This window comes from Epinephelus lanceolatus, chromosome 12 (genome assembly GCF_041903045.1).
Source record: "Epinephelus lanceolatus isolate andai-2023 chromosome 12, ASM4190304v1, whole genome shotgun sequence".
Lineage (NCBI taxonomy): Eukaryota > Metazoa > Chordata > Actinopteri > Perciformes > Serranidae > Epinephelus > Epinephelus lanceolatus.
In genome coordinates this window covers 24,201,021-24,225,271 of record NC_135745.1, presented here as the reverse complement: position 1 = coordinate 24,225,271, position 24,251 = coordinate 24,201,021, and the positions used below count along the sequence as shown (strand labels likewise).

The 24,251-nt window shown below is 40.1% G+C and overlaps 1 protein-coding gene across 1 annotated transcript; it reads left to right on the top strand.

Annotated features, from left to right (window-relative positions):
• Nucleotides 1-4,924: 4,924 nt before the first annotated feature.
• LOC117271441 (homeobox protein Mohawk-like) lies at nt 4,925-23,478 on the top strand. Its single transcript, XM_033649590.2, has 6 exons — nt 4,925-5,333; nt 5,655-5,814; nt 5,931-6,084; nt 6,303-6,641; nt 20,228-20,261; nt 20,544-23,478. Exons 1-6 carry the CDS (start codon nt 5,143-5,145, stop codon nt 20,881-20,883), a joined length of 1,218 nt encoding a protein of 405 aa, XP_033505481.1. The 5' UTR covers nt 4,925-5,142; the 3' UTR covers nt 20,884-23,478.
• The last annotated feature ends 773 nt before the right edge of the window (nt 23,479-24,251 follow it).

The following is a 24,251-nucleotide window of genomic DNA, read 5'->3' as shown; positions in this document are numbered from 1 at the left end:
TTAGTGTGCATCTAATTAGGCAGAATCCATCTCTCTCCCTCCGCCTGTCCCTCAGCCAGTTCTTCTGTTGGCATTTGGCTGAAATAACGTCAGCTCGCAGGATGGAGAAGAAGAAGAAGACGAAAGGGAAAAAAAAGGAAACTCTCCAGAGCTTGTGGCTGAGCGTAATCCTTCCCTGCCAAGTCGCAAACATCAGCATGTAATTATTCTGACAGCTGCTGCACTTCAATTAACTGTAATGTACACCAGAGAAATATTATTAGTAGCAGTCAGGGAGGCGTTTAGCCAACGACGTGCTGTACAAAATACAGACACAAATAAGATAACAGTCAATTAAAGACTGTAGGTGAAGAAAATTGTTTTACGGCTTTAGTTTCAGAATTGTATATGTATTATAAATGAGAACTAAAGATGCTGTTAATAGTGTGTCATAATTATTCAACTGTTGACTCTCTAGAAATGTGGTTGTTTAAGATTTTTAAGGGTTGAATGTGTATTTTAAAGCACCCTGCGCTGAAAATCTACTTCATTATGGATCATTTACTGTAAAGAATATACAAAAACATACTGAGACAATTAAGAATAATTACCAGAAACTCACCATTAGTGACACTTCATAAACAAATCCTCATATTTGAGCATCACAGCCGCCTGCCGGGTGCAGTTTCTACTATTCTCCTTCACACAAGCTGCTTGATCCCGTTCTCTTTAACGCCTGCATTCCTCCACATTCATGGTGTTTCCTTCCTCTTTTTGGATGCTGTGCTAAATTGGGTGTGAAGGAGTGTTAATGTGTCTATCATGTCGTGTTTGGGAGGAAGAGGGAGCAGCGTGATGTGGGGAGACGGTAATGGCTTTCTAGGGAGTTGGGCCTTTGCAGACATACGGGGAGAAAGTTACGACCGCACATAAAAGCTTACTGTAAAAGGCTGTGCATGGCGGATTAGGAGCACGCCATTTTGTCTCAGGTATTTATTTTACTTTGGCAGGCTCTCGTCAGAAATAGATGAGTGGGGATGCACTCGTTGGCGTGTCTGTCTACACAACCAGACTGTCGGGACACAACGGTCACACTTGTGCCAGGCCTGAAGCGCGACCTCAGCCAAAGCGTGGCAGTATAACTTCATCACACCACTGAGAATCTGCAGGCACCCTCTGAGATCATAACGATGCCATTTAAGACACCGGAGTGATCCAATGAAAACCCACCGTTTTATGTTCACTGCAGCTCCCACTTCAAACATTACACAGAAGTATGATGTCAATTGGTCTCGGATAATTTGGCTCACTCATGTAACTGTCTACTGAAAGTATGTAAAAATAAATAGGACTGATGTTAAACAATATCTTCATCTCTGTATGAAATGTTCATAACTTACAACATGGTAAAGCACATGCTGAAAGTATATGGGAGTAAATTATGCGAACCTAAAGCAGGAAGGGGAAAAGGTTTTTAGTTCATTACAGACAGCTGTAAATTTATAGAGTCATCTACTGATTCCTATATCCTGATATTGACACACTAAGGAAATACTTTACCCCCAAATGACCATTTGTATTACTCACTCCGTGATGTGCTGAAAACTAACATGCCTGTGGTGAACGAAGAATCCAAAACGAAGTACATTTTTGATGAATTGAAGTCATAAGAGTATGTGTTTAACAACGGGTAAACTATATCAAAACATCCATTCACAAACTCTCACACAGCTCCTACAGCATAATCCAAGTCTCGTTTATCCAGTCGTATGCTCAGTACTTCACAAACAGGCAGCCCTCTCAGATGGGGAACTGCGAAAATTATCTATGCCTTCTTCAATTGCCAAGAACTGCTGATTTTTCATTATAGTTATGCAAGAAAAACAAAGTTGTCTTCACAAATTCAACGTAACACAGGATGCGTAATTGATTACAAATGGTCATTTGAGGGTGAAGTATTCCTTTAAAGTCAGACTTTACAACTTTTGAAAGAAGAAACAACAAATCTTCCTCTTACAAATAAAAAGCTAAATTCGTAAACAATAAAACGCACTCAGTTCAATACATTTAGGGGTTTTCTCTGTACAGCCTTACTTGGTTGGGTATGACCATAAAGTTATAATGGCTAATATTAGCTAGCTAGAAACTAACATTACTAACTCAGTTCAGATGTCGTACCGTACGCCGTAGCCTAACATGCACCTCCCCAGAAATGTAACTACACGGTGCAGTGACGCAGACCTCCTGTCTATTTCTGTAAGCTGAAACCATTTCCCTCAGTGGAAACGAAGCTTTTATTTACTTTAATGTCACAGATTACAAACAATAAATTGTGGAGACAATAAAGCCTCCACAAAATAGCATTTTAAGTCTTGTGTGTAATTTATCCTGGCTTCATATGAGCAGAGGAAATCTCCACTCATCGCTAGGCTAATTTATACAATGTAAAATGCCATAGGCTTGTGCTAATAACATTAGCATGTTATACTTGGAAAACATGTTAAGTATAAGACAGGTGTTTTGTCAGTGAACCTTGTGAGCTGTAATGGAGCTGAATTTTGTAATGTACCTTTGTTAAATGTTGCTGTTGTCCCTGGCTTCATATGAGTAGAGGAAATGTCTGCTAGCCGCTAAGGTAATTTATACAATGTAAAATACCATAAGCTTGTGCTAATAATGTTAGCATGTTGTATTTGTGGGGAAAATGTGTCCAGATAAAGACAAGTGCTTTGTCTGTGAATGCTGAGAGTTATAGTGAAGCTGATTTGTGTACTTGTGTTTGAAATTGTCTCTATTAAGCCGTGTTTAATGTGTGTTTTTAATCAACTCAGCTTTACAACATTTCACAAAAACACCGCTGCCTACTAGTGTTTTGGAGGTGTAACTGCAGAGTGACACAGACACACCATCACACAAGTGTTTATGCTCACAATGGCGTAGGCTATGTGATGATAAGTCCAATATTCCTCCTCCTTTTAGCTCTGTTTTGGCGTCCACCACCTCCTGTGGTAAATATCTGATTCTTTAGTTGCTTCATGTTCCACTGTGTTCACCAGCTGGTCGCTAACATTGTCAGTTTTCTGTTTGGTGCTGGTTAGGTAGTGTACAGCAGATTTATTACAGCTTTGTGCTTAAAACAGCTGCATTTGACAAATATAATCAATAAATCTCTGACTCAAATCCACTAAATCAGAATTAATACAAGAAATTTAAATTTGGCAAAAGCTACTTTTTTTTAGGATATTTAAGGATTAAGGCTGACCAATATTGAGATAACAGTTCAACATTTTTTACTAAGTACCTGGACACTGATATTGCGGCGATAATGTTAGGCTTGTGGCCGTCACAAAATATTTACACAATGATTTTTGTAATAAATAATCATCAATAATGTGGAAGTAATGACTAAGTGGGTAAAGGCAAGTAACAGGACAGCTCAAAGAAGTCTGGTAAGTCCAGAATATTACATCACTTTACTATAATGCAGCCTTTAAAACCAGGAAAAGAAAACACTTATCATACCATGATATTAATTTAATATTGATATGTTGCCCAGCGCTGTTGAGGATACAATCAGTTTTCTCCAACACGGACTTGATAGATGTTTGGCCCTTTTGGCCTGGCGTTTGGGAACCGACGAGACACACACACACACACACACACACACGTGCCAAACTATTCAAACAAAAAGAGATATATGTCCTTTCACAGTGTTTTTTACAGGTCTCCTGGCTGCCGATTGTAGGTGTGTTCCCAGCTAATATCAACAGTTGAGCCGGTGAACACATCACAGAGGGACAGGAGTAAATGGTGTGTGATAGCATGTAGCATTCTCTGACCGCTGCTGAGGAATGTGAGCGAGGAATTTACTGCACCTAACGGGGATGCTTCTGGTCCATGTGTTTTTCAGCTTTGAAACCATTGAAACTCAACCTCCCCACCGTAGCTGCTGAATTATGAACAGGGACGAGAGTTATGGAGCCCTTTAATATGTTTAACGGTTGAACAAGTGCTGCTCGGATTTTAGCCATAACCTTCAAAAGTTTCAACTGTAGACAGGAGAGGGGGAAGAAAACGCATTTTATCAAATGTGTTTGCTTAAAGATTATCAAGTTATGATTGTGCATGGCAAAGTAATTACTGTATATCCAAACAGTCTTACATAAGAGTGTTTGGATGACAAGAGGAAAAACATACGTGGATGACAGCTATGTCGAGCCACAGAGTCTTTTCAAGTGCAGCTGGGCCCGGTGCCAGCATGTTGTCATGTCGTTACACTAATGACGCCGCTAAGCTTCTGTCAGACCCACTTTTTGTAATTGTTCACAGCCCTTGTTGCTTCAAAACGGAGACAAACATTGACAAATATGAGCACCGTGATTGGATTATCCCTGCTCACACTGCAGACAGCGTGAAAGATGCACAATTCTGACACTCTGATGAACACATTTTCTTTACACCAGATCAATTTCATTTTCCAGTCTTTGTGTTAACTGCATTATGAGCCAATTTGTACATGAAATCCATTCAGCTCAGCAGGATTCACTCCCCAACACGAGGCGCAGTTTGGTGGTTTCGCTGGTTAATAGCAACCGTGCAATTACACCCATAAATTTCCAGAATCCCCCGGTAAAACATGCATTAATATCTGCTGACACGATTTTTGGTAAAACCGCGAGAGATTCATGTGCCTCATGTAGAAAATATGAGAGCATGTCAGAGTGCTTAGCACAGGCTGCACTCACACCAGGCAACATTTTACTAGTAAATCTTATGACCACATTTGCTGATATTCATGTGCAATATTTTTCATATCCTGGAGTGCTACCGAGGCTGCTGCTCTGCAAGCTTTTCCTTCACAGAGCTCTCTCCAGAGAGGTGATTGGACGGCGGGAGAGCCAATAGGCGGCTGAGCAGCAGGTTATTTGAACTCTCCTCACACAGCTCAACTAAACCAGACAACATCCTCTGACTTTTCAAACATTATTCTCTCGTAAGAGTGTGTCATCATCTCAGAAGAGGACGGGACACTTTTTTTTTTAACCCTTTTTAAAATTACCTTTACATCAAGTATCCAGAATGGGAACCTGCTGCTTCTTTTTACATCTGGAAGTCTACTCATGCACCTGTTGATCTGTTGAGGAAAACTCTCTGCGTTTAACAATGAACAAAGTCGCTGAGATGAAGTCTGACGCTCTGCTTCATTTGGAGGACAACATGAGAGCAGAGGAGAGGAGCAGACTGAACTGTGTGGACTTACCTCAGAGCAGTTTAACAGACGAGCAGAACGCAGACCTGCTGCGATGCCAGGACACCACTGACGACAGCTCTCCTATCAAATACAGAAGATACGGGTACGCCCTTTTAGTCTGTGTTGGAAAAACTGTTTTAAACAGTTAAACAGGTGGTTGTATTTTGTTTTAGTGTTATAATATGTATCTTAAAATGCAGTATCTTAACATCTAGGATAATTATCTAACCTGACATCATGATAAAATATTGTTTTACTCTGCATTTTCATGCATTGTTGAATAATTCTTTGCACTTCTTCAGACTTGGAAGTCACAGACAAATAATTCAGTATCATGCTGTTCCATGTATAAATGTCAAAGTCTGAACAGAGCAGATTGCGGGTGGTCGTTGTGAATCTATGAGGCAAATTGTGATTCCTCCAGGTCTCGTCTGGGGGGGGTCAAAGTTCGCCACAAGAGACAGGTGCTGCAGGACATGGCTCGGCCGCTGAAACATTGGCTGTACAAACACCGAGACAACCCCTACCCCACCAAGACGGAGAAGGTCCTGCTGGCTCTGGGCTCACACATGACGCTAGTGCAGGTGAGAGATGAGCTCGTGCAAGAAAGCAGGGATGGTGGAATGAAGCAAAAGTGATATTGAATTCTGTGGGTTAAAATGAAGCCAGTGCTTTTCTGTAATGAGGTGCATCTGTGCAGGTTTCGAACTGGTTTGCAAACGCCCGTCGTAGGCTGAAGAACACAGTGAGACAGCCCGACCTGAGCTGGGCCCTGAGGATCAAACTGTACAATAAATACATCCAGGGAAACGCTGAGAGGCTGAGCGTGTGCAGCGATGACACAGACTCAGATGGTACAGGCTACAGTATCATTTTATAGTGTTTACTACTTTTCCTTTTAATAGATGGAATTGTGAAGGAAAGATTAGATCTAAACTGAAACAGCAGTATAAAGATAAATAGACATATATTACAATATATAGACATATACAGTTCATAGCTCGTATCATCCTATATGAATCATTTGAATCAGTACACATGACATAATTCATTTTTGTTTCCTTTTCTGTAGATGAAGAGTGTCCCTTACAAACTCCCATCAGCCAATCAGACTTCGTCAGGTCATCTTCCCACAAGAACGTGCTTGAAAAGCAGGGCAGCGTCCTCGCCATGGCAGACTCCGCCAACAGTGACGACAGCGCGTCACCCCCATCCAAGTACAAGAGCAGTTTACTGAATCGTTATCTGAACGACACCCTGCGGCACATGATGGCGGCGAAGGCCGACAGCGTCACTACAGCTCGCAAGAGGAGGAGCCACTCCGAGTCATTCAGCTCCAACGAGTGCGATCGAGATGTCGTCTCGCCAGCGTCATCCTATGAAACAGAGGCCAACTTTGTCTACCACATGGGTGAGAGATGTCACTTTTTCACGGTGCATTATAACACAACACATCAAAGCAGGTTTTCATTTTGTGTTGATTTTGGCGCCCCCCGTGGACAAAAGTAGTAGTGTTTCCATGAGCAGTAAAGATATTGATCTGGCTTGCTCTTGCACTTGTTTAGAAAGCAAGAGAAGAAAGATGCAACTTATTTTTAAAGGTCTAGCATGTAGGATTTAATGGCATCTAGTGGTAAGGTTGGGAATTGCAACCAACTGAAACTTCTCCTGAGTACCAAGCATGTAGAACAGTGGCCCAAGCAAAAAGTGAAAACATGAAAACGCAAAAATACAGAAAGATCTATCTAAAGCCAGTGTTTTGTTTGTCCATTCTGGGCTACTGTATAACAACATGGCAGACTGGTGGAAGGTGACCCACTCCGTATGTATATATAAACGCCCCATTCTACAGTAACGGAAACACAACAGTTCTTAGTTTCAAGTAAACATAGTAATGAATATTTATTATATTCCATTTCTGACAATACATCCCCCTGAGTCCTAAACACTGTAATACTGTTTTTCTTTTTTAAACACAGCTGTAGAATGTATAGCAATGAGGTAAAGCATCTGTGTGTCTATCTAAGACTAATAACTGTAATATGACAATGGTGAAACAAAGTTAGCTTTGTTTTAGCCTCCATCATAAATTCATATATTAGTCTAAAATCACATCTCTCGCAATAAAATTTAGAAATAAAACAGACTTATTACATAACTGTCTAGTGGGAAGACGGACAATTCAGGAACAGTTTTGAATACTATCAAATTCCACAGTTGTCTCCATCATGTTTTTCCCTGTGCTCTATCACTGTCCCTATTAGCTTTTGTTTTTGTTCTTTGGTCATTTTTTTCTTTTCCTCTTTGCTGATCCCACCCCAGTATCAACCATCACTACAAAATATAAGGTCTAAAATAAACTTTTCTCAAGAATATCTCCTACTATTTTGTTTAATGCATCCTTATACAATTCGTATGATATCTAATGAATTAGCACACTATGTACTTAACACAAAATAACACAAATTAGGTTTAAGCAAGTAAAGTTGCGTAGGTTAGGTGTAGGAAAAGAAACAGTTGGGCGTTGTCACGTTACGTACGTAACAAACATTTACGTAGGTAGAGTTTAAGCAAGTAAAGTTACATGGGTTAGGGTTAGGCAAGTAAAATTATGTAGGTTAGGTTTAGGCAACTAAAAAGTTACATAGGATAGGTAAAGGAATATAGTAGGGCATTGTCATGTTGCGTCCTTAATATTAAGTTACGGAGGCTAGGTTTAGGCAAGTGATGTTACATAGGTTACGTTACGGAAAAGAATCATGGTGACGATGTACCTCACAAGAATTTCACACAGGACATTAACACTGGTCTCCTGGATGAAAGTCCTGTGGTTGTTTGACCCATCAACCACCACAACTTGTTTCCTGGCACAAAGTTTGGCTCTTAATACTATTTCCTTCTTTACTCCCGTCAGCACATTGGTCACGTGATCACAGACCCCCCCCAAACCCCAATTCTGTGGGTTATAAACAAATCATTAGTTCATGATTATGTGGGTTACATACAGATCTGGTACGTTACTTTTCATAGGTATACTTGCGAACAGTGCATGAAAACAGCCTGTTCCGGTTAACTGGCTAACATACTACTACGGCAAAACTTTGCCAGGTAAATGTAAACATAGGCTCTTCTGTCTGTGTGCCGTAAATCATTCCATTTAATTTTGGCAGGGAATCAGATCTCGGAACAGGCATTAAGAGTATCTAAATAGAAAAAGCCAATCTTCTCGCTCATGGTCTCGTTTGCTTATATATGTCATAAAGGGGCATCAATGTTAAATTGAGACTGTTTCATAACCAGCTAAAATCTCCTGCTTTAAAGCAATGACAGAGTTTTCTTATTTGAGAGAACAACATCTGCACTGAATACAGAATCAGGGAAAGCAGGCAATGATGCAACGTGGAGGGTAAAGTGGCAGGAAGAGAGATGATAGCACCCCCTGTCCACAGAAATCATCAAAGCATCTTCCTTGTTAATTGCAGATTTATGTTGAATGTGAGGTAAAATGACACTTTAACTACCCTGCTTCCCCTCAGTTCATTTTTAACACACCACAGTGTACAGTAAAATAAGAACAGACCGAACAGAAACTTCCACATGGCTCCTCAGAGCTCCCTGACGTTAATAAATCTCTGGCACTCCACTGAAAGTCAGAAGCTCTGCGAGATTCAATTATAAAGTTACAGCGAATCTGGGAGGGAGTTTGACACCTGGGTGCCCTTTCAGACCTATAGGGAGCCCAGCTCACTGACAACCCTCAAATCCGCTAAAGGTACGGGAGCCAAAGCCTTTACAAACATCACTAATAAAGACTCATGCAGACGCTGAAATCCCTCATTTTAAAATTGGACGGAGCTCACGCTGGCTGCCGCTGCACACCGCAAATATCATTTCCATATACTAGAATGTGCCATTTGTTCCGCTTCAGCTTCTTGCCATGGTGGAAATGTCCAGTCCAGTCTCAAGGACAATTACAGCATGTCTGAGACTTTATTCTTCCCAGGGTGAGAAGTAGGAAACTCAGCCAAATGTAGAAGTGGAGCAGTCTGTCAGTAAAGCACTGAAGACGTCGCGTAGAGTGACTGTCAGAGCTGCCACTCATCTGTGAGACAACGCAGAGCGAGATCACTAATATCCATTTGGCGTTTACCATCCCTGTTTGAGGGTGTAGCTTTGCTTCCCTGACTCATGTGTGCTTTGGCAGGCGGCTTCTCCCAAGTGTCACTTTCCTACTCAGAATCAATCTCAATGTACATTACATTATAAGAGTTGTGAAAAGATTTTTGAAACCAGTTCTGCTTTTTAGCATATCTCATCAGTTTCACTCTAAAAATTAAACAAGGCATGCTTTAAGTTCCTTTTTTATTATTTCAGGACCACTCTCCAAGCAAACATTAAATCCTGGTTCCAGTCTAAAGACGGCTGTTTAATGGACATTTTTATAGTTTGTGACAAGGCTTAATCTGTATCCGGGAAACTCAGGTTAACCTCAAATTGGCCTATAGACATGAATAATTGGGATAATTCATCATTTCAACAGGCCTGTACTTCATATTTAAAGCAATAGTGGACCAGTGAAATGATATATATTATACACAGAATATTGTCTTACTCTAAACTATTGAACGAATGTATCAATATTTTACAAACATTAAAAAAACATATTGTTTATTAAAGAATTATAATAGGTAAACAACTGCTATGTCAAAACAGTAACTCGTGCTACACATCATTAGAAAGCTAAGATTCTTGCGGTTCGACTGATGTGGACCATTTTAATATACAACCACCACAGCAGGTACAATAAACGCTTCTGTCAGACCACCAACAAACAAACAAACACTTAGAACTCAGCTATGAAGCCTTATCATAATCATCACATTGGTAATATTCTGACAAAAATTGTCATGATACATTCGTAAAGGTCCAGACGATCGAAATCCAGTGAAATATTTAGTCCAAACTAGGGTTGCCGCCATATACCGATTTCAAGGTATATCGTGATATAAAACCTGACGGTTATCATACCATGTACATTTGAATATCTACAATACCTACAGACATTTAATCTCCCCTTTACATTTGTTTTTTACACTTTTTCCACAAACTTTCATAAACAAAATGGTTTCAGGTTTCAATTATAGAAATAAAATGTTTGTTCAACCAAAAATAACCCTTCCATTTTCATTCCTTTAGGGGTCATTTGGACTGATAATAATATAAATTCTGTAATACCGTGATACTGTGAATCCGCAATATTTTCTGTGACGGTTAACGTAATGTGAAAATCTCATACTGCTGCAACCCTAGTCCAAACACATAATTACGTCCGAAGATATCCACGGACTGCCCTTGCATCCTTTAAAATCTAATTTCGCCACACATTGTCCACACTATCTCCAGTTTGCATGTAATTATTGCCGAAAGCTCAATAGCAAAATGGCCGCTGAACTCTGACCTGTTGATTGACACCTTACTTGAGCCAATAGGAGCCTCCATGTTTTCTCCATAGCCTACAATAGCCAACGTAGAAAGCCTGTGTAGAAAGAGAGGGGCCTGCCTCTCTTTTGGGTCTATAGATCCAGCCAATAGCAAGCGGTTGTTTTAATAAACGGTGCTTCTTATAGCCAATTAGATTCCTGACTGAGAGATATGCATTTTTTGCATTTTTTTCCATCATAGACCATTAAATAAATGTAAATAAATGATAAACTGATGGTTCTTTTATCATCTTCAGCGAAACAACCTATAACGTTCACAAATTAACATTATATCTTGTTTGATTTATCTGTTCAAAAAAACTGAGGTGTAAAACTCTTATTTATTTATTTAATCTTTATCAGGAAAAAACTCGAGATTAAAAACCTCTTTTTCAAGAGTGTCCTGGCCGAGACAGGCAGCAACATAAGTTACAGACAGACAACACAGAACAAAATAACAAAATAAAAAATGTACAGCTCTAAAACAAGCAATATAAAACACAGAATGAGATTACTACAAAGAAAAGCCAAAAAAGTATGTTAACATATGCTATAAGTGAAGCAGAAAAATGCAAAAAAAAAAGGCAACTACACGATTACAAAGACCAGCTAAAATACACCCCGACATTGGCATATAGATGATCGCATACAAAAATCCTGCAACAGTGCTTATCATTATTAATATTATTATTATTATTATTATTTTTATATTTTATTACTGTTATTATTATTATTATTTTCCACTGTTATAGTCTTTATGCTAGGCCACCATTACTTCTGCTGGCTGCAGCTTCATATAACATAGAGAAAGAAAATGAGCGTATTTGCCACAATTTTAGGGACTGTGCTGTTTACAGTGTTGGAGAAAGTATCCAGATCCTTTACATAAGTAGAAGTACTAAAACCGGTCTGTAAAAATACTCTATTACTAGTAAAAGTCCTGCATTGAAATTGTTATTAAAGTAAAAGTATGCTGGTACAATCAGGAAATGTATTTTAATAATAAAAGTACTGAAAGCAGAAAAATCTAAATCAATTGAATAAATCCAGATAATTAAATCAATTATAGGAAAAGCAGCAAATCATCATATTGGAGAAGCTGGAAAAATGGCTTGAACCATTGTCAAAATGTCAATTAACTCTCTAATCAATCCACTGATCACTGCACCTGCACTTGTATGTTTTTTATGGTTTGTGCCCAAATATCTGAATTTGTAAAGTAAGTAGTAACTAAAGCTATCAAATACTTGTAGTGGACTATAAAGTACAATATTTCCCTCTGAAGTTAAATGAAGTAGAAATACAAAGTGGTGTGAGATTAAAATACTCAAGTAAAGTAGGTGTAATTAAGTATAAAACTTGAGTAAATGTAATTAGTTAACTTACAGCACTGGTTGTTTATCAGAGTACAGAGGTGGCTGAGGTGTTTTTTTTCCTTGACCCTCCCTCCACCATAAATAACCATATATCTGTATATTCACCCCAAATGTACATACAACTGGAGCCAGTGCAACAATCAAACACAACAGAGGGAGAGACAGTTAGCACCAAAACGAACAGCTAATTTCTTCAGCTAAATGTAAATCATCCTCCACACATCATCTCACAAGCTGTGAGATGATGAATACTGGAGCATCACAGCCACACAAAACCAACAAACTTTAACAAGACTACACTAACACACAAACACACCACAGGCACACACACACAGCATCAGCAGCATGTGCATATAGGCTATGTTATGACCTTTTCCCAAATAATCATCAAACACACACACACACACACACACACAACAGTAGCAACAACGGCCAGATCAGAATCAGTAACACTGGCTTATTTTAGATTTTAAAAACATATCTTTGATGGTCGAAGAGTTGAAAGTTGAAACTCCTGGAGTTAAAATAAGCCTTTTCACTGTTGTCACGAGGAGCGCAGAACTCAGTGTAATTTTACAGGATCTTATTTGTGCAAACAGTATTTTCAGCGAGAGTTTAAATGAAACACGTGGAAAATTTTGATCAAATATCACTGGTTTGAGTTTAGATTTTGTTTCCTGATGGAAGCGGTCATTGCACAAGATTTGTTCAGGGACCGTCGGAAATTTGACAATGAGCCGATTATTTCTGATTTTACAACGATGATAAATGGTGGGATTTTGGCAGCATTTTTTTCTTTCTTTTTTCCCTTTTTTTTTTTTTTTAAATAACAGCCCTTTTATGCTTCGAGAGTATTTAAAATAAAAACAGAATCCAACCATAAAAGGTCCATTGTGAGATTTAGAGGGATTTAGAGGCATCCAGCAGTGACGATTGCAGATTACAACTAGCTGAAACCTCTCCTGGTTAGGATTCCTTCAGTGTTCATTGTTCAGGAGGTTTTTACCAGGAGCGGAGTTTTCTGTAGAAGGTCTCTCCTCTCTAAATCAAATGGACCAGGTGATTTAATCTGGTAAAAACACTGAATAAAGCAGATTCACGTTAAAAGAAATTACTGGTTTCCAACATTCTGATTGTAGAGGGGCTGCTAACTACCAAGCCAAGGCAAAAACATGAATGGTCCTATCTAGAGCCAGTGTTCGGTTTGTCCGTTCCGGGCCACTGTAGAAACATGGTGGTGCAACATGGTGATCTCCATGAACCAGGACCCATCACCTATGTAGATATAAACAGCTCATTCTACGGTAACGAAAACACGACGATTCTTATTTTCAGGTGATTATACACAAAAGAAAACATACTTATTATATTATATTCCATTTCTGCCAGTATATCCCCCCCTAAGTCCTACACACTGGACCTTTAAAGTTGCATGTCCCTCTCGAAAGCCAAAATAAAAAACAGTAGTCATTGGAGTTCTGGAATTAGGGGCTGTGGGAACAATGAGCAGTCACCTTTCTCAACTGTCTTCCTTCTGATTTTGCACAGATTAAACTAAAGAGACATATCATATTAGGCCTATCTAGTGAGCTTTGAAGGTGTCTTGACTAGTGAATTGATTTTTAGCTGCAGCTCTATAGCTCACTCCGTTGGCTGTGTGGTCAGTCGGTTGACAAAAATTCCCCCACCCTTTGGCAGCCGCAGGTTTTGCCTTGGGACGCCGATATTTGGCATGGAGGTCAGGTGTGTGTGTGTGCAGGAGTGTGTTTGTATTAATGCCAGCTGGCTTCAGGAAGATCGCCAGGCTTTGAATCCATTTCACATAGTGGTCAAAACTGGAACTACACCATCCAGGTCTGTTGTGTGATTCCATGGGAACCCAAAAAGACTTTTTCCCTTAGAGTTATATTGGGAAAGGGACGTCTTTCAGCATTTTTTGAGCTTCATAACTCTTGTGTGATAACTAATTTAATTACCAGGATTTGATCAATTGGTCCAATAACATTTCTTAAGTCTAGAAGAGCCACAAGATTAAATGATTTTACCTCCATTCAAGTTAGCAGAGTGTTAAACAGGAAGTTAGCCGCTTAGCTGTACTCGGCCTCACTCCGCTGCCGTAAGTCTCTAGTGTGCTTGCTTTATGGGCCCCATAATGCAAACATTTGGATACTTTCATACCCCAGAAATAGAGCTTTTTTTTTAGCTTCATGCGACACTAAGCAGCTTTGATAGGAATGAATGGGGGTTCGCCTCCAATGCTCTATGCAGTTCTTTTCATACATCCAAGGTACCAAATTGATTCGCAGACTTGCACAGGATTTTGTCAAAAAAAGATTAATCATGAGCCAAAAGGCAGCTGGTTAACTGCATGCACACACATGTGTTTTAGTTTTTGTTTTTTTGTTTTTTTCCTTTACATTTAGTTTCCCCTGTTTTGTGTCTTAATGCTGGGCTAAGCTAACATCAGCCGGCTTCATGCTTAGCATACAGGTATCAATCTTCTCATCTACTTCAGGGCAAGACAGCATATAACCACATTTCACCAAAATTTTACCCCACTCCTTGGAGCACGATATTGCTTACTTTAAATCATACGTCTTTTGGAATATTTGGGGGTTACTTGATGTCATCACACACTACGTGGGCAGCAAATGTTTGTGCAAACTTTTAATGCATCCCTGCTGGTCATATTAAGGGTGTTTGCAGCCCGGTACGGCTCCTCTGTGGACGTGAAGTGGAAAGTCAAGCTGCCAGATTCATGACAGGCACTAACACCATTAACACGTTTATACTCCGCCAGAGAGACGGCTAAAAGTCGACCTCAAGTGATGGACTAATAAGTGATGCCACTACACAGTGTCTTACAAGGACACTTTTATCATGATCACAATTCCACTGGCAGTAAAAGTCTAACAGAAGAGTATAGTGATTTTTTTATTCTACAGGAATGTGTGGATGTTTACACCATATAATATGTTACTCACATCAACATCAGTATTTCCCTTTAGAAGGCTGGAGGGCCATAAATGTGACCAGAACGATGTTTTATTGGACGCAGAGCGGTGAAAAACATATCTGGACAAACGCCTCGCTGCGTTTTCCATCCATTTTGTTTGAAAAGAAAACACGCATGCTGAGCGGGGAGTCTCTTGTTCGTGAATACATGTCCGCATTGAGGAAATAATGTGTTACAATATTTTCTCAGTACACAGTTGTTTCCAGCGTGGATCCCGACGACACACCTGTGAGATGACTGAAGGGATTTAAGCTGATATTGTAGGAGAACACAAATACTTAAATCAGCTCTTGTAGGCATTATTTCATTATAAGAGGTTTACATGAGACGGGGTCTTATGTTCCCCAGCTCATTATCCTCTTAATATGACTCATTAAAGAGACCTTTTAAAGGGTTTTATTTTCTCAGCGATGTTTTTCTTTAGGTCAGATGTTAAATGTATGTTTCCCTGGGTCGATATGTTGAAATCATCCACCCACACCTTATAGCCTACTGATATCATACTCTCTGAGACCCATTTTTAATTGACTTTAGACATTAATATCTCCGCAGTGGCTGAACGGATTTTTACCCTTCGAACTGCATTTGAAACATCCATTTCCCTTCATTACTTAGCAATATGAACTGTAAAGCTAGCCCTCACCAACCTATTACAATATCAGTTTACTTCAAGCAACATAGGAACATTGGGATGACCCTGGCAGGGTTTACGGTAGTGACAGAAAGCTCAATCACATAATATACAGAACACTGTAATACAAATTAAATACAATTATTCACTATCTTTCCAAGAGTTAGATGACAAGATTGATCCCTCTCTGAGAGTGGTACAACTCTTTTTTATCTAAGACAGTAACTAAGAGTATTTCTCAAACAGCCCAGACACCAGAGGAAATTGTTGACATTTCATATGCTTCATATCAACATTATAAAGTGACATCGTATATAAGCTGACTCTGTCATCTTGAGGTGGAGGATATGGTGGCTGGCTTGTCACCTACGATGGCTGCCAAGCTGTAGACCACTGTTCCAGACCAACAAACAACAAAACCAGTTGTGTTTTACCAAGTGATTGCTTTAAAACCACCAGCATGGGTCATAATGTTATGACTGTCATAATCTGTCAGCATTGTTCCAGATGTGTGTTTTGGAGTGACCAGTCTGTGTTTTTTTGTTACAAATGTGGTCGTTTGGTGACCCACTGGTGTTTTTTCAGCAGCTTTTTTTTTTTTTTGAGTGACACATCAGTGTCTTTCTAGTGGCTATTTTAGTTCCAAATATGGTTGATTAGTGACCCCATCTGTGGTTGTTTTGTTTTTTTTACTTTTTTGGTTCCAAACATGGGTGCTTTGGAGTGACACTCCAAACAGCAGCCATTTTAGTTCTAAACGTGGTCATTCAAAGACCCATTGGTGTTTTCAAGTGGCTTTTTAGGCTCCAAACTTAATGTTTTAGATTCACTCACCAGTGATTTTCCAGCAGCATTGGAGGCTCCAAACGTGGGTGTTTTGGAGTAATGTCAGTGTTTTTCCAGCGGATTTTTATATTACAAATTTGGGTGTTTTGCAGTGACCCATTAGTGATTGTCCAGTGGCTTTCTAGGTTCCAAACATGGGTGTTTTGAAGCGATGTCAGTGTTATTCCAGCAGCTTTTTTTTCCCCTTTTCTTCCAAGAAATTGCTGCTTTTCCAGATGTCATTGTGCCTCGCAAAACTGGGTTATAATCCAAAACATGATCTTTTCCTAACCATAACCCAGTAGGGTTTGTGCCTAAACCTAAGCAGACATTAACCACAGCATTGTTGAAATGTCTCACCATATCCACTGCATAATAACATGCAAATGTAATGTATCCGTGGCTTGTAGAAACATACAATGCCAACATTTTTTGGAGGATTGGGTTGTGCCAAAATATCAAACTATTCCTTATTTGTAAGTAAGTAAGGTTAGATGAAAGCTCTAACATGAAACCATAACTATACTGCAGCAGTGTAATATATAGGCCTTTATACAAAAAAAGCAGTGAGAAGCTTCATTACCCCTTGTAAAATTCAGTCGTAACTGATCCTCGTTGTAAATTTGAGACTCACCAGAGGTAAAACAATGTTTATTCTTGGTAATAAATACAACAGAGGTACTGAAGTACTTTCTTGGCAAAGCATATTATGCCTAAAGAGAGAAATGCTCAGGGACGTTCAGTAGCAAAAAAGTATAAAACAGTAAAATGATTTACTATCTGCAAGTAGTTGCTCTTGGCTCCAGCCTGGCTAAAGAAATCAGAGACGGGGATGTTTCGGGCTGTTAGCAAGTCTGTGTTTCACAGTGGGCCTCTAATTTCCCTGTCTATTGCTCTCTGATGAAAAATCAGTTTTGACCAGCTTCTATCTGCTCCAATGAAAAAAGGCAATATTCCAAAACTGCAATGGAAAATAACTTCTACATATAATGCACAGACCTCAAACAGAGATTGTGCAAGCAATACGATATTACTCTGAAGTCCTATTTATCCTGCTCCTGCTTCTGAAACAGCCAGAAATATTGAAGTTTCATTTCAGGACCTGGAGAGAAAGACTGTTCCTTCTTCCACAGATTTAGCAAGGTTCTCAGGTATTCATTCATTCGACACTCCCCTGCCTGCTGGTACAAGTTAATCAAGTGCCTCGGTCAAAAACGATGAAGATGTGCAGGGACAGGTTTTGGAAAAGGCACAACACACTTCGGACCCACTTAAAGGTGCTAGTAGAGATTTGGAAACCTGAAAACACACTCAGTCCTCCTGACACGATGCAGATATCAGATTTTTTTTTCTCCCTCTTAAGAGCTCAAGAGAAATACTGCATTGAATTTATGTTGGCTAAAGGAGCTGAGCACAGGCAGAGTGGTGCACTTCACTGAGTCAAATCTTTCTGGCACTGTAAAACAAACCCAGAGAGACATCCTGGACAAGTGGTAACTGTATCAAGGCAGTAATTAGAATATATATTGGGAGGGACACAGCCAGCAATAAAAACACTGTTATGCTACGACAAGCAACACACAGCCATCCAAGGTAATAATTCGCAAATGTAATGATAATTATAAATAAGCTTAACAAATTGCCATCATCATTATTATTATCATCACTGGTTCTAGTATTATGGTGTGTTTGTCCAAGTGGTGTTGCCGTACCCTAGCAGAAGCTGTTGCTTGACTGCTTTGGGTGCCATCTATGTCAAACACTGTAATGTCCCTCTGTTTCATTGCTGTAAATATATTAATCAGTCCCTCCAGGATTTGGCAGACTGTTGGATTGTTACGGCCTGAAAAGCCTGATTTTACAGCAGCTTTTCTAAAGAAAAATGTTTAAAATGCGACAATGCATGTTACAGTGTATAAAGGCGCTTTGAAATATTTTTTTTTGCCTTTAATGTACAGGATAGAGTGAAATGGGGGAGAGAGAGAGAGCGGGGGGTGACATGCAGCAAATGGTTGCAAGCCGGAGTTGAGCCTGCGACCGCTGCGGCGAGGCATCGCCATTGTACATGGGGCGCCGGCACTATCCACTGTGCTACTGACGCCCCGAAAATTGGATTTTAATTTTGGGATAAAGTTGTAGTGCTTGGACAATATTGCAAGGTTGCACAGAATGCACAAGGACTGGCAGAATTTGCATTAATTGTTTCGATCCCAACATTGCAACATCCTGGAGGGGCTGATTAAAAAGTGGAAGATAAGTGTTACATAGGCTTTTTATAAAGTATTATGAAAAGAATAATTTCATTAATGGTTACCTTCTTCCGAGTAAATTCCTTGAGAAGGAAAGTAAGCGACGTAGCATACATTGTGTGCATTGGCATGCCTGAAATCAAAAGGCCTACATTTTGGACAGGCCTTTCATTCCTTTCACACGTTCAGATTCCTTTGATCTGAGGACCCTCACAGTCTAAAGGAATATGAATAACTTGCAGGGTAAGCGAGGAAAGGACACATAATTTGAGGTAGCCAACAACCTGGTTTTATTTGTCTGAAGAACTTGTATTTAAAAAAAAAAACAAGAAAGAATTGCTTGGTAACCAGACCTGGCCTCTAATTGAGACAGGCCTTTATTTGTCAAAATGCGTAGCCACGCCGGGCTAGTAAAAGACTAGGCTTTGAACTGGGACAAGGCTTTTAGTTGAAGTTTTACAGTGCTTGCATTTGGGAGCACCTTCACATGCAGGTGCACAGGGTTTCCACAATCATGTAAAACCTGGAAAAGTCATGGAATTCCCAAATATCGTTTTCAAGGCTTGGAAAAGTCATGGAATTGTAATTTTATTGTTTGTAAGGAAATTGTTACAACACTCTTTCGTGACAGATAACCTTCCAAGTAATGTAAAATAATGACTTCATTTTCAGTAGCTGTTGACGTAACAAGGATCTAATACACTTTGATGTGTGATGTTTTGTCAACCACCACATACATTTTTTCATTTCCTTCCTGCGTTCTGTCTCTCCCTCCATGTTTGCCAGCTCGCTGGAATTATGTTTGAATAGAGTTTGAATCTAATATGTTCATATAATGCAGGTTAAAAGGCTAGTTAAGAGGCTGTGATCTAATATGTAGGGTCATAAATCCCAAAGTTGCGATACCTATGGCACACTAAAACGTTTTAACTGTTGGCTACTGCAGTTTTGGACGGAGCATTTTAGCTTCTCTGAAAGTAAAGACAGGCCTTCCTCTTTTTCAAACAATATAACCAACAGGCTGTCTGAACTGTCCACTGTCACTCCCCTCACTCTAAGAGCTCAACTGCTCCGTGTCCGTGGAGCGCCTGTAATAATTTAATTAAAATTTGGGAAAAGTCCACTATACAGTTCTACTTGTGTGCGTTGTGAATGGTCATGGAGATTTTATTATGGGTCCTTGAAAAGTCATGGAAAAGTTTTTGAAGTTTGACCATGAAAATGTATCAGAGCCCTGGATGCACAATCACCCATGAATACACACATGCTGCAAATTAAAAACTCATGCATTAATACCGTGCATCACTAACATACGGTCACAGAGCCTTATCCAACATTGATTATGTATTGTTTGCAATTTCACTGCTATCAAGTAAACTGATTCATGGCACGTTCTGAGTACTTTTCTTCTCTCTTGCAGACACAATGGACTATACTTCAACTAAATGTGACAGGTAAGAGCAATTATTCATCGCTCAATCTGCAATCGAATCAGCTGTTTGCACTTTTCAACTTTCATCAGCTTGAAAAGTAATACGACTCATAATCCCTCTTGGAAGTCGCTCTTGAAATTGGACCATCACCTCTAATTCATCCACATTATTCTGGCTTTAAATCAAGAGGCGAAACAAAAATTGCTCTTGATTTCTTCCAGGTTAATTTAGGCAAGAGGTGAGATGGTGTTTAATAATCCACTTCACATATGGCTGTTTTTTTTTCCTTTGACATATTCACAGGGAGCAGCAGCAGGGCCGAGGCCAGCAGAGACGAGGCGATCAGGGCTGGAGGGAGATCCACGCCGCTGTGGCTCTGACCAACTTGGCCCAGGGGCAGAGCTGCACGGCAGACCAGAGCAGCGTGACAGCGCCCAGAGCTGGCACGGGGCAGAGCTGCACCCGAGAGCCCTTCTCAGTTACGAGGACCGCTATCATAGACAGGATGTGTGTCACAGGACCCACCGCCGCTCTGAGGCAGAGCTGCACCGCGGGGCCCACTCTCACCAGCCGCATCATCCAGAAGTCCTCTCATATCTCTGAGGTCCAGACTGTTAACGTGGCCCTGGCAAACAGTGTGTAGGCATTTAATTTGAGCATCTGGTCTATCGTTCCATATAGGAATACCAGATGCTTAAGTGCCTCGCACTATCTGTACAGCCTCTGTTATTTTGTAATGCTGATAAACTTTGACGTCTTCAATCATTTTTACATTGTAAAATGGAAAAACTAACCTAATGCAGTTGAATATTTTCTACTGTTTTTGCCATGTTTCTAATGTCTTCCTATTGCCGTCTGTTGCAGTAAGTTATATTAACTTCCATGAGACCGGATTATCATCCAGTGCTAAAGTCTGACAGCAGCTATTTGAATAAACCCAATGTGAAATCTTTTGACCAGTCGTTTGCTTTAAATCATTGCTTTGCAGTGGCTGGTGCTGCATACTTATGTTCTGCTGGACTGTATTTAGTGGTAGTTTTCATGTGTGCAATTGTGGGCCTCGCAGTTTCATTATATACTTTTAAATTGCTTTTTAAAAGGTTGTAATATGGGCAGAAGGATGCAGGCATGGTAGACTGAGCACAGACAGTTCTTAACAGTGCTGTAGTTAAAGATCTTCTCATGAGCATCAAGCCAACTAAAGAAGGATTCACAGTCAGTACGTTTACATGCAGCTTGAGAAAATCGAATTATTGGCATAGTCCGACTGAAACCGGACTTTTAAATGCATGTAAACAGCTTAGTCTGACTGAAACTGGACTATCCATAGCTCGACTAACACATCTAGATCATTCGATTGAAAATCAAACTATTGCTGCATGTATCCACTTAGTCCAACTCGAGTCGGACTCGGCGTTCACGCATGCACCACTTTTTCATTGAGGGGTTTCACCCGGAAGAAGGAGATGACGTAGCAGCAGTTCAGTATATAGCAGCGCAGTAACTCCCGGAAAAACAAACAAACACCAAGGCGACCGAGAAGCAGAAGACGCACTTCTGGATAGATAAGGAATCTATATTCATGCTCCGACAACTAAAGGAGCTAAACATTTTGAAGTTTATGGATGGTATATCCACATATTTATCTCCGCCATCTTCATTCGTTATCTTCCTCTTCGGGTCAGCCGGAACTAGTTCAAAAAGGACACAGCGTCGCCTATTGAGGCGGAGTCAGACTTACTTGGTCAGAAATTCGATTTTCTCTTCTGCATGTATACTCAGACGAGACGAAAAGTCCGACTTAACTGATTAGCCAAGCTATGAGCTTAGCTAGACTACTGTGTGCATGTAAACGTACTGAGTGATAGTTGGACATATTAGATGTTTGTTCGAAACATGTCAGTGAGCTTTTAAAGCCCACATCTTTGGAAACTGCCCATTGGTTCAACATCCCATTGTTCCGACCATATTAAACTCATTGTTCCAAAGTCCGTTCTGAAATCATCATGATGCCCTGTGGTTAAGGTCTGGTTAGGTTTAGGCACAAAAACCACTTGGTTAGGGTCAGGAAAAGATCATTGTGTGGGTTAAAATGAAAAAGAAAGTGACAAACACGTAAGCCGTGAGCCTGCTCTGCCTCAAGCCGGTCGCGGTGCACCATACGCTCGCCGCGAGCCGTTCAGCACTGCGGACAGTCGGACTAATGGGATGTTGAACCAATGGGCTGTCGAACCAATGACATGGGCCCACATCTTTACTGTTTTGGTTCAAACTCATGGCTCTCAACATGCAGCGAACTGTTGCCAGAAAAAAAGCTCCAAAATCAACTGTCTGACTAACAGCTAGTTAGCAACATAGAGCATTTAGAGGCTAAAGAAGCCGGCGTTAGCTTAGTGGAGACCAAAACAGAGCTAACAAGACATTCGTCACCACAAATATCACTCCAAGTGAATGCTGATGTTACTCCACTTCAGCTGTAATTGTAAATAGGCTACTGTTAGCTAACAGCTTCTCATACCAACTAGAAGACGTCGTAAAATCGATAAAGATGTTTCCATTTTTTAAAATCACATCTTCAAAGTCAACATGACGTCGCAGAATGGCTGCCATCTTTGTTTGGGGAAAAGGTCATGCGAATTCTGCATCAAGTTTTAATCCTTTCTGGTTAATTTTACAACCTTGAGTTGAATTTTGATTAAAGAATATTGAGGTCAAAAAGGTGTTTGATTATTTTTAAGACCTGTCTTGTGATGTCAGGCAAAACGCGACAAAACTAGCCCTGGTCGGCCATCATGCATTAGGTTGTGTTATGAAACCACTACCTTCGTGCTAGCTTAAAAAAATGATTGAAGTACGAGTATGAGTGCAAGTTCTTTAAACTGGCCAAGCACGGGCTTATAATGAGCTTGTCAGTTGTATAGCCAGTCACCCGACTGCTCTTTGGCATGTTGGCGTATTGAAGTCATGAAGAAAACAATCTTAATTTGCCACTTTTCCGAACAGTTCTCTGCACTGCTACAAACGGTAAGGGAAGTGATCTTTCCCCCAAAGCTTACTTCAAGAAAGGGCCAATGTCTGGCCTAACAATGACAAAGAAGTTATTTTATAGGTACTCTTAATGGTATTGTAGAGTTTGTCATTTTTTTAAACAAAAAAATATTGATGACTCCTCCTACATTTGGGGGTGTATACTAATTGTCCATCCAATTAAACACTTTCTTCAAGTGTTAGGTCCCTCCCACTTGACTATAAATTCTGCAAATACCAACCAGCATTAGTCATTACTGTTTTTGGTTGTACTACCTTCCAGAGGTTAACGCTGATAACACCGTCCCTCCACGTTGGCGTTAAAGAAGCCTCCTTCCTTGTGGTTCGTGACTTAGTGTTTCCTAAGATAGTGCAAGAATGAGCCGCCCTACTCTCACTATGATTGACTTGTTGCCTTCCTTGGTTGAATTGGTTAGGTTTAGGCAAGTGGCATGAGATTGGTTAGGATTAGGGTAAGAATGTCAAGGTAAGCCAATCAGAGGCAGGGTTAGACAGGACATTCCTTCGCTATTGCAGGAGTCGCAATTTTACCTCCGGGTTCCTACTTCAGGTCCGCCCAGTGAATGTAAGCTAACCTCCATTAACATTGTTAGCTCTATCAGCACTTTTGCCATGTTCGCACTGTAAGTGCCAGTAGCACTAGCCACCACCATTTCGGTTTAGCCACCTCTGTTTGCATATAACGTCAGATTGGCTACTACATTTCTGTTGGCTATCAAGACAAGTCCATCCCTAGTTTCTTGTTTTATCCAGAAACACATATGCAGAATCACAAACAACTCTGCTCGCTGTTTCATGTAAACTTTTTTGAAAAAAAATGATGTCAATGTTGTGTTTACAGCTTGTTTCTGCTGCCCCCATGTGGCCTAAAAGTAAGTTAATGCAGGTTTAAGTATTTGGAAGTGTTCTCGATGAAACTGTGAATGTAGTGTACTGAAATGAAAAAGATAAGTTGCTCACAAG

Excerpts from the sequence above, each read along its gene's own strand:
- LOC117271441 (XM_033649590.2), top strand. The coding sequence starts at position 5,143 with ATGAACAAAGTCGCTGAGATGAAGTCTGACGCTCTGCTTCATTTGGAG. Across the intron at positions 6,085-6,302 it reads CGATGACACAGACTCAGATG|ATGAAGAGTGTCCCTTACAA; the intron begins GTACAGGCTACA and ends CCTTTTCTGTAG. Across the intron at positions 6,642-20,227 it reads CAACTTTGTCTACCACATGG|ACACAATGGACTATACTTCA; the intron begins GTGAGAGATGTC and ends TCTCTCTTGCAG.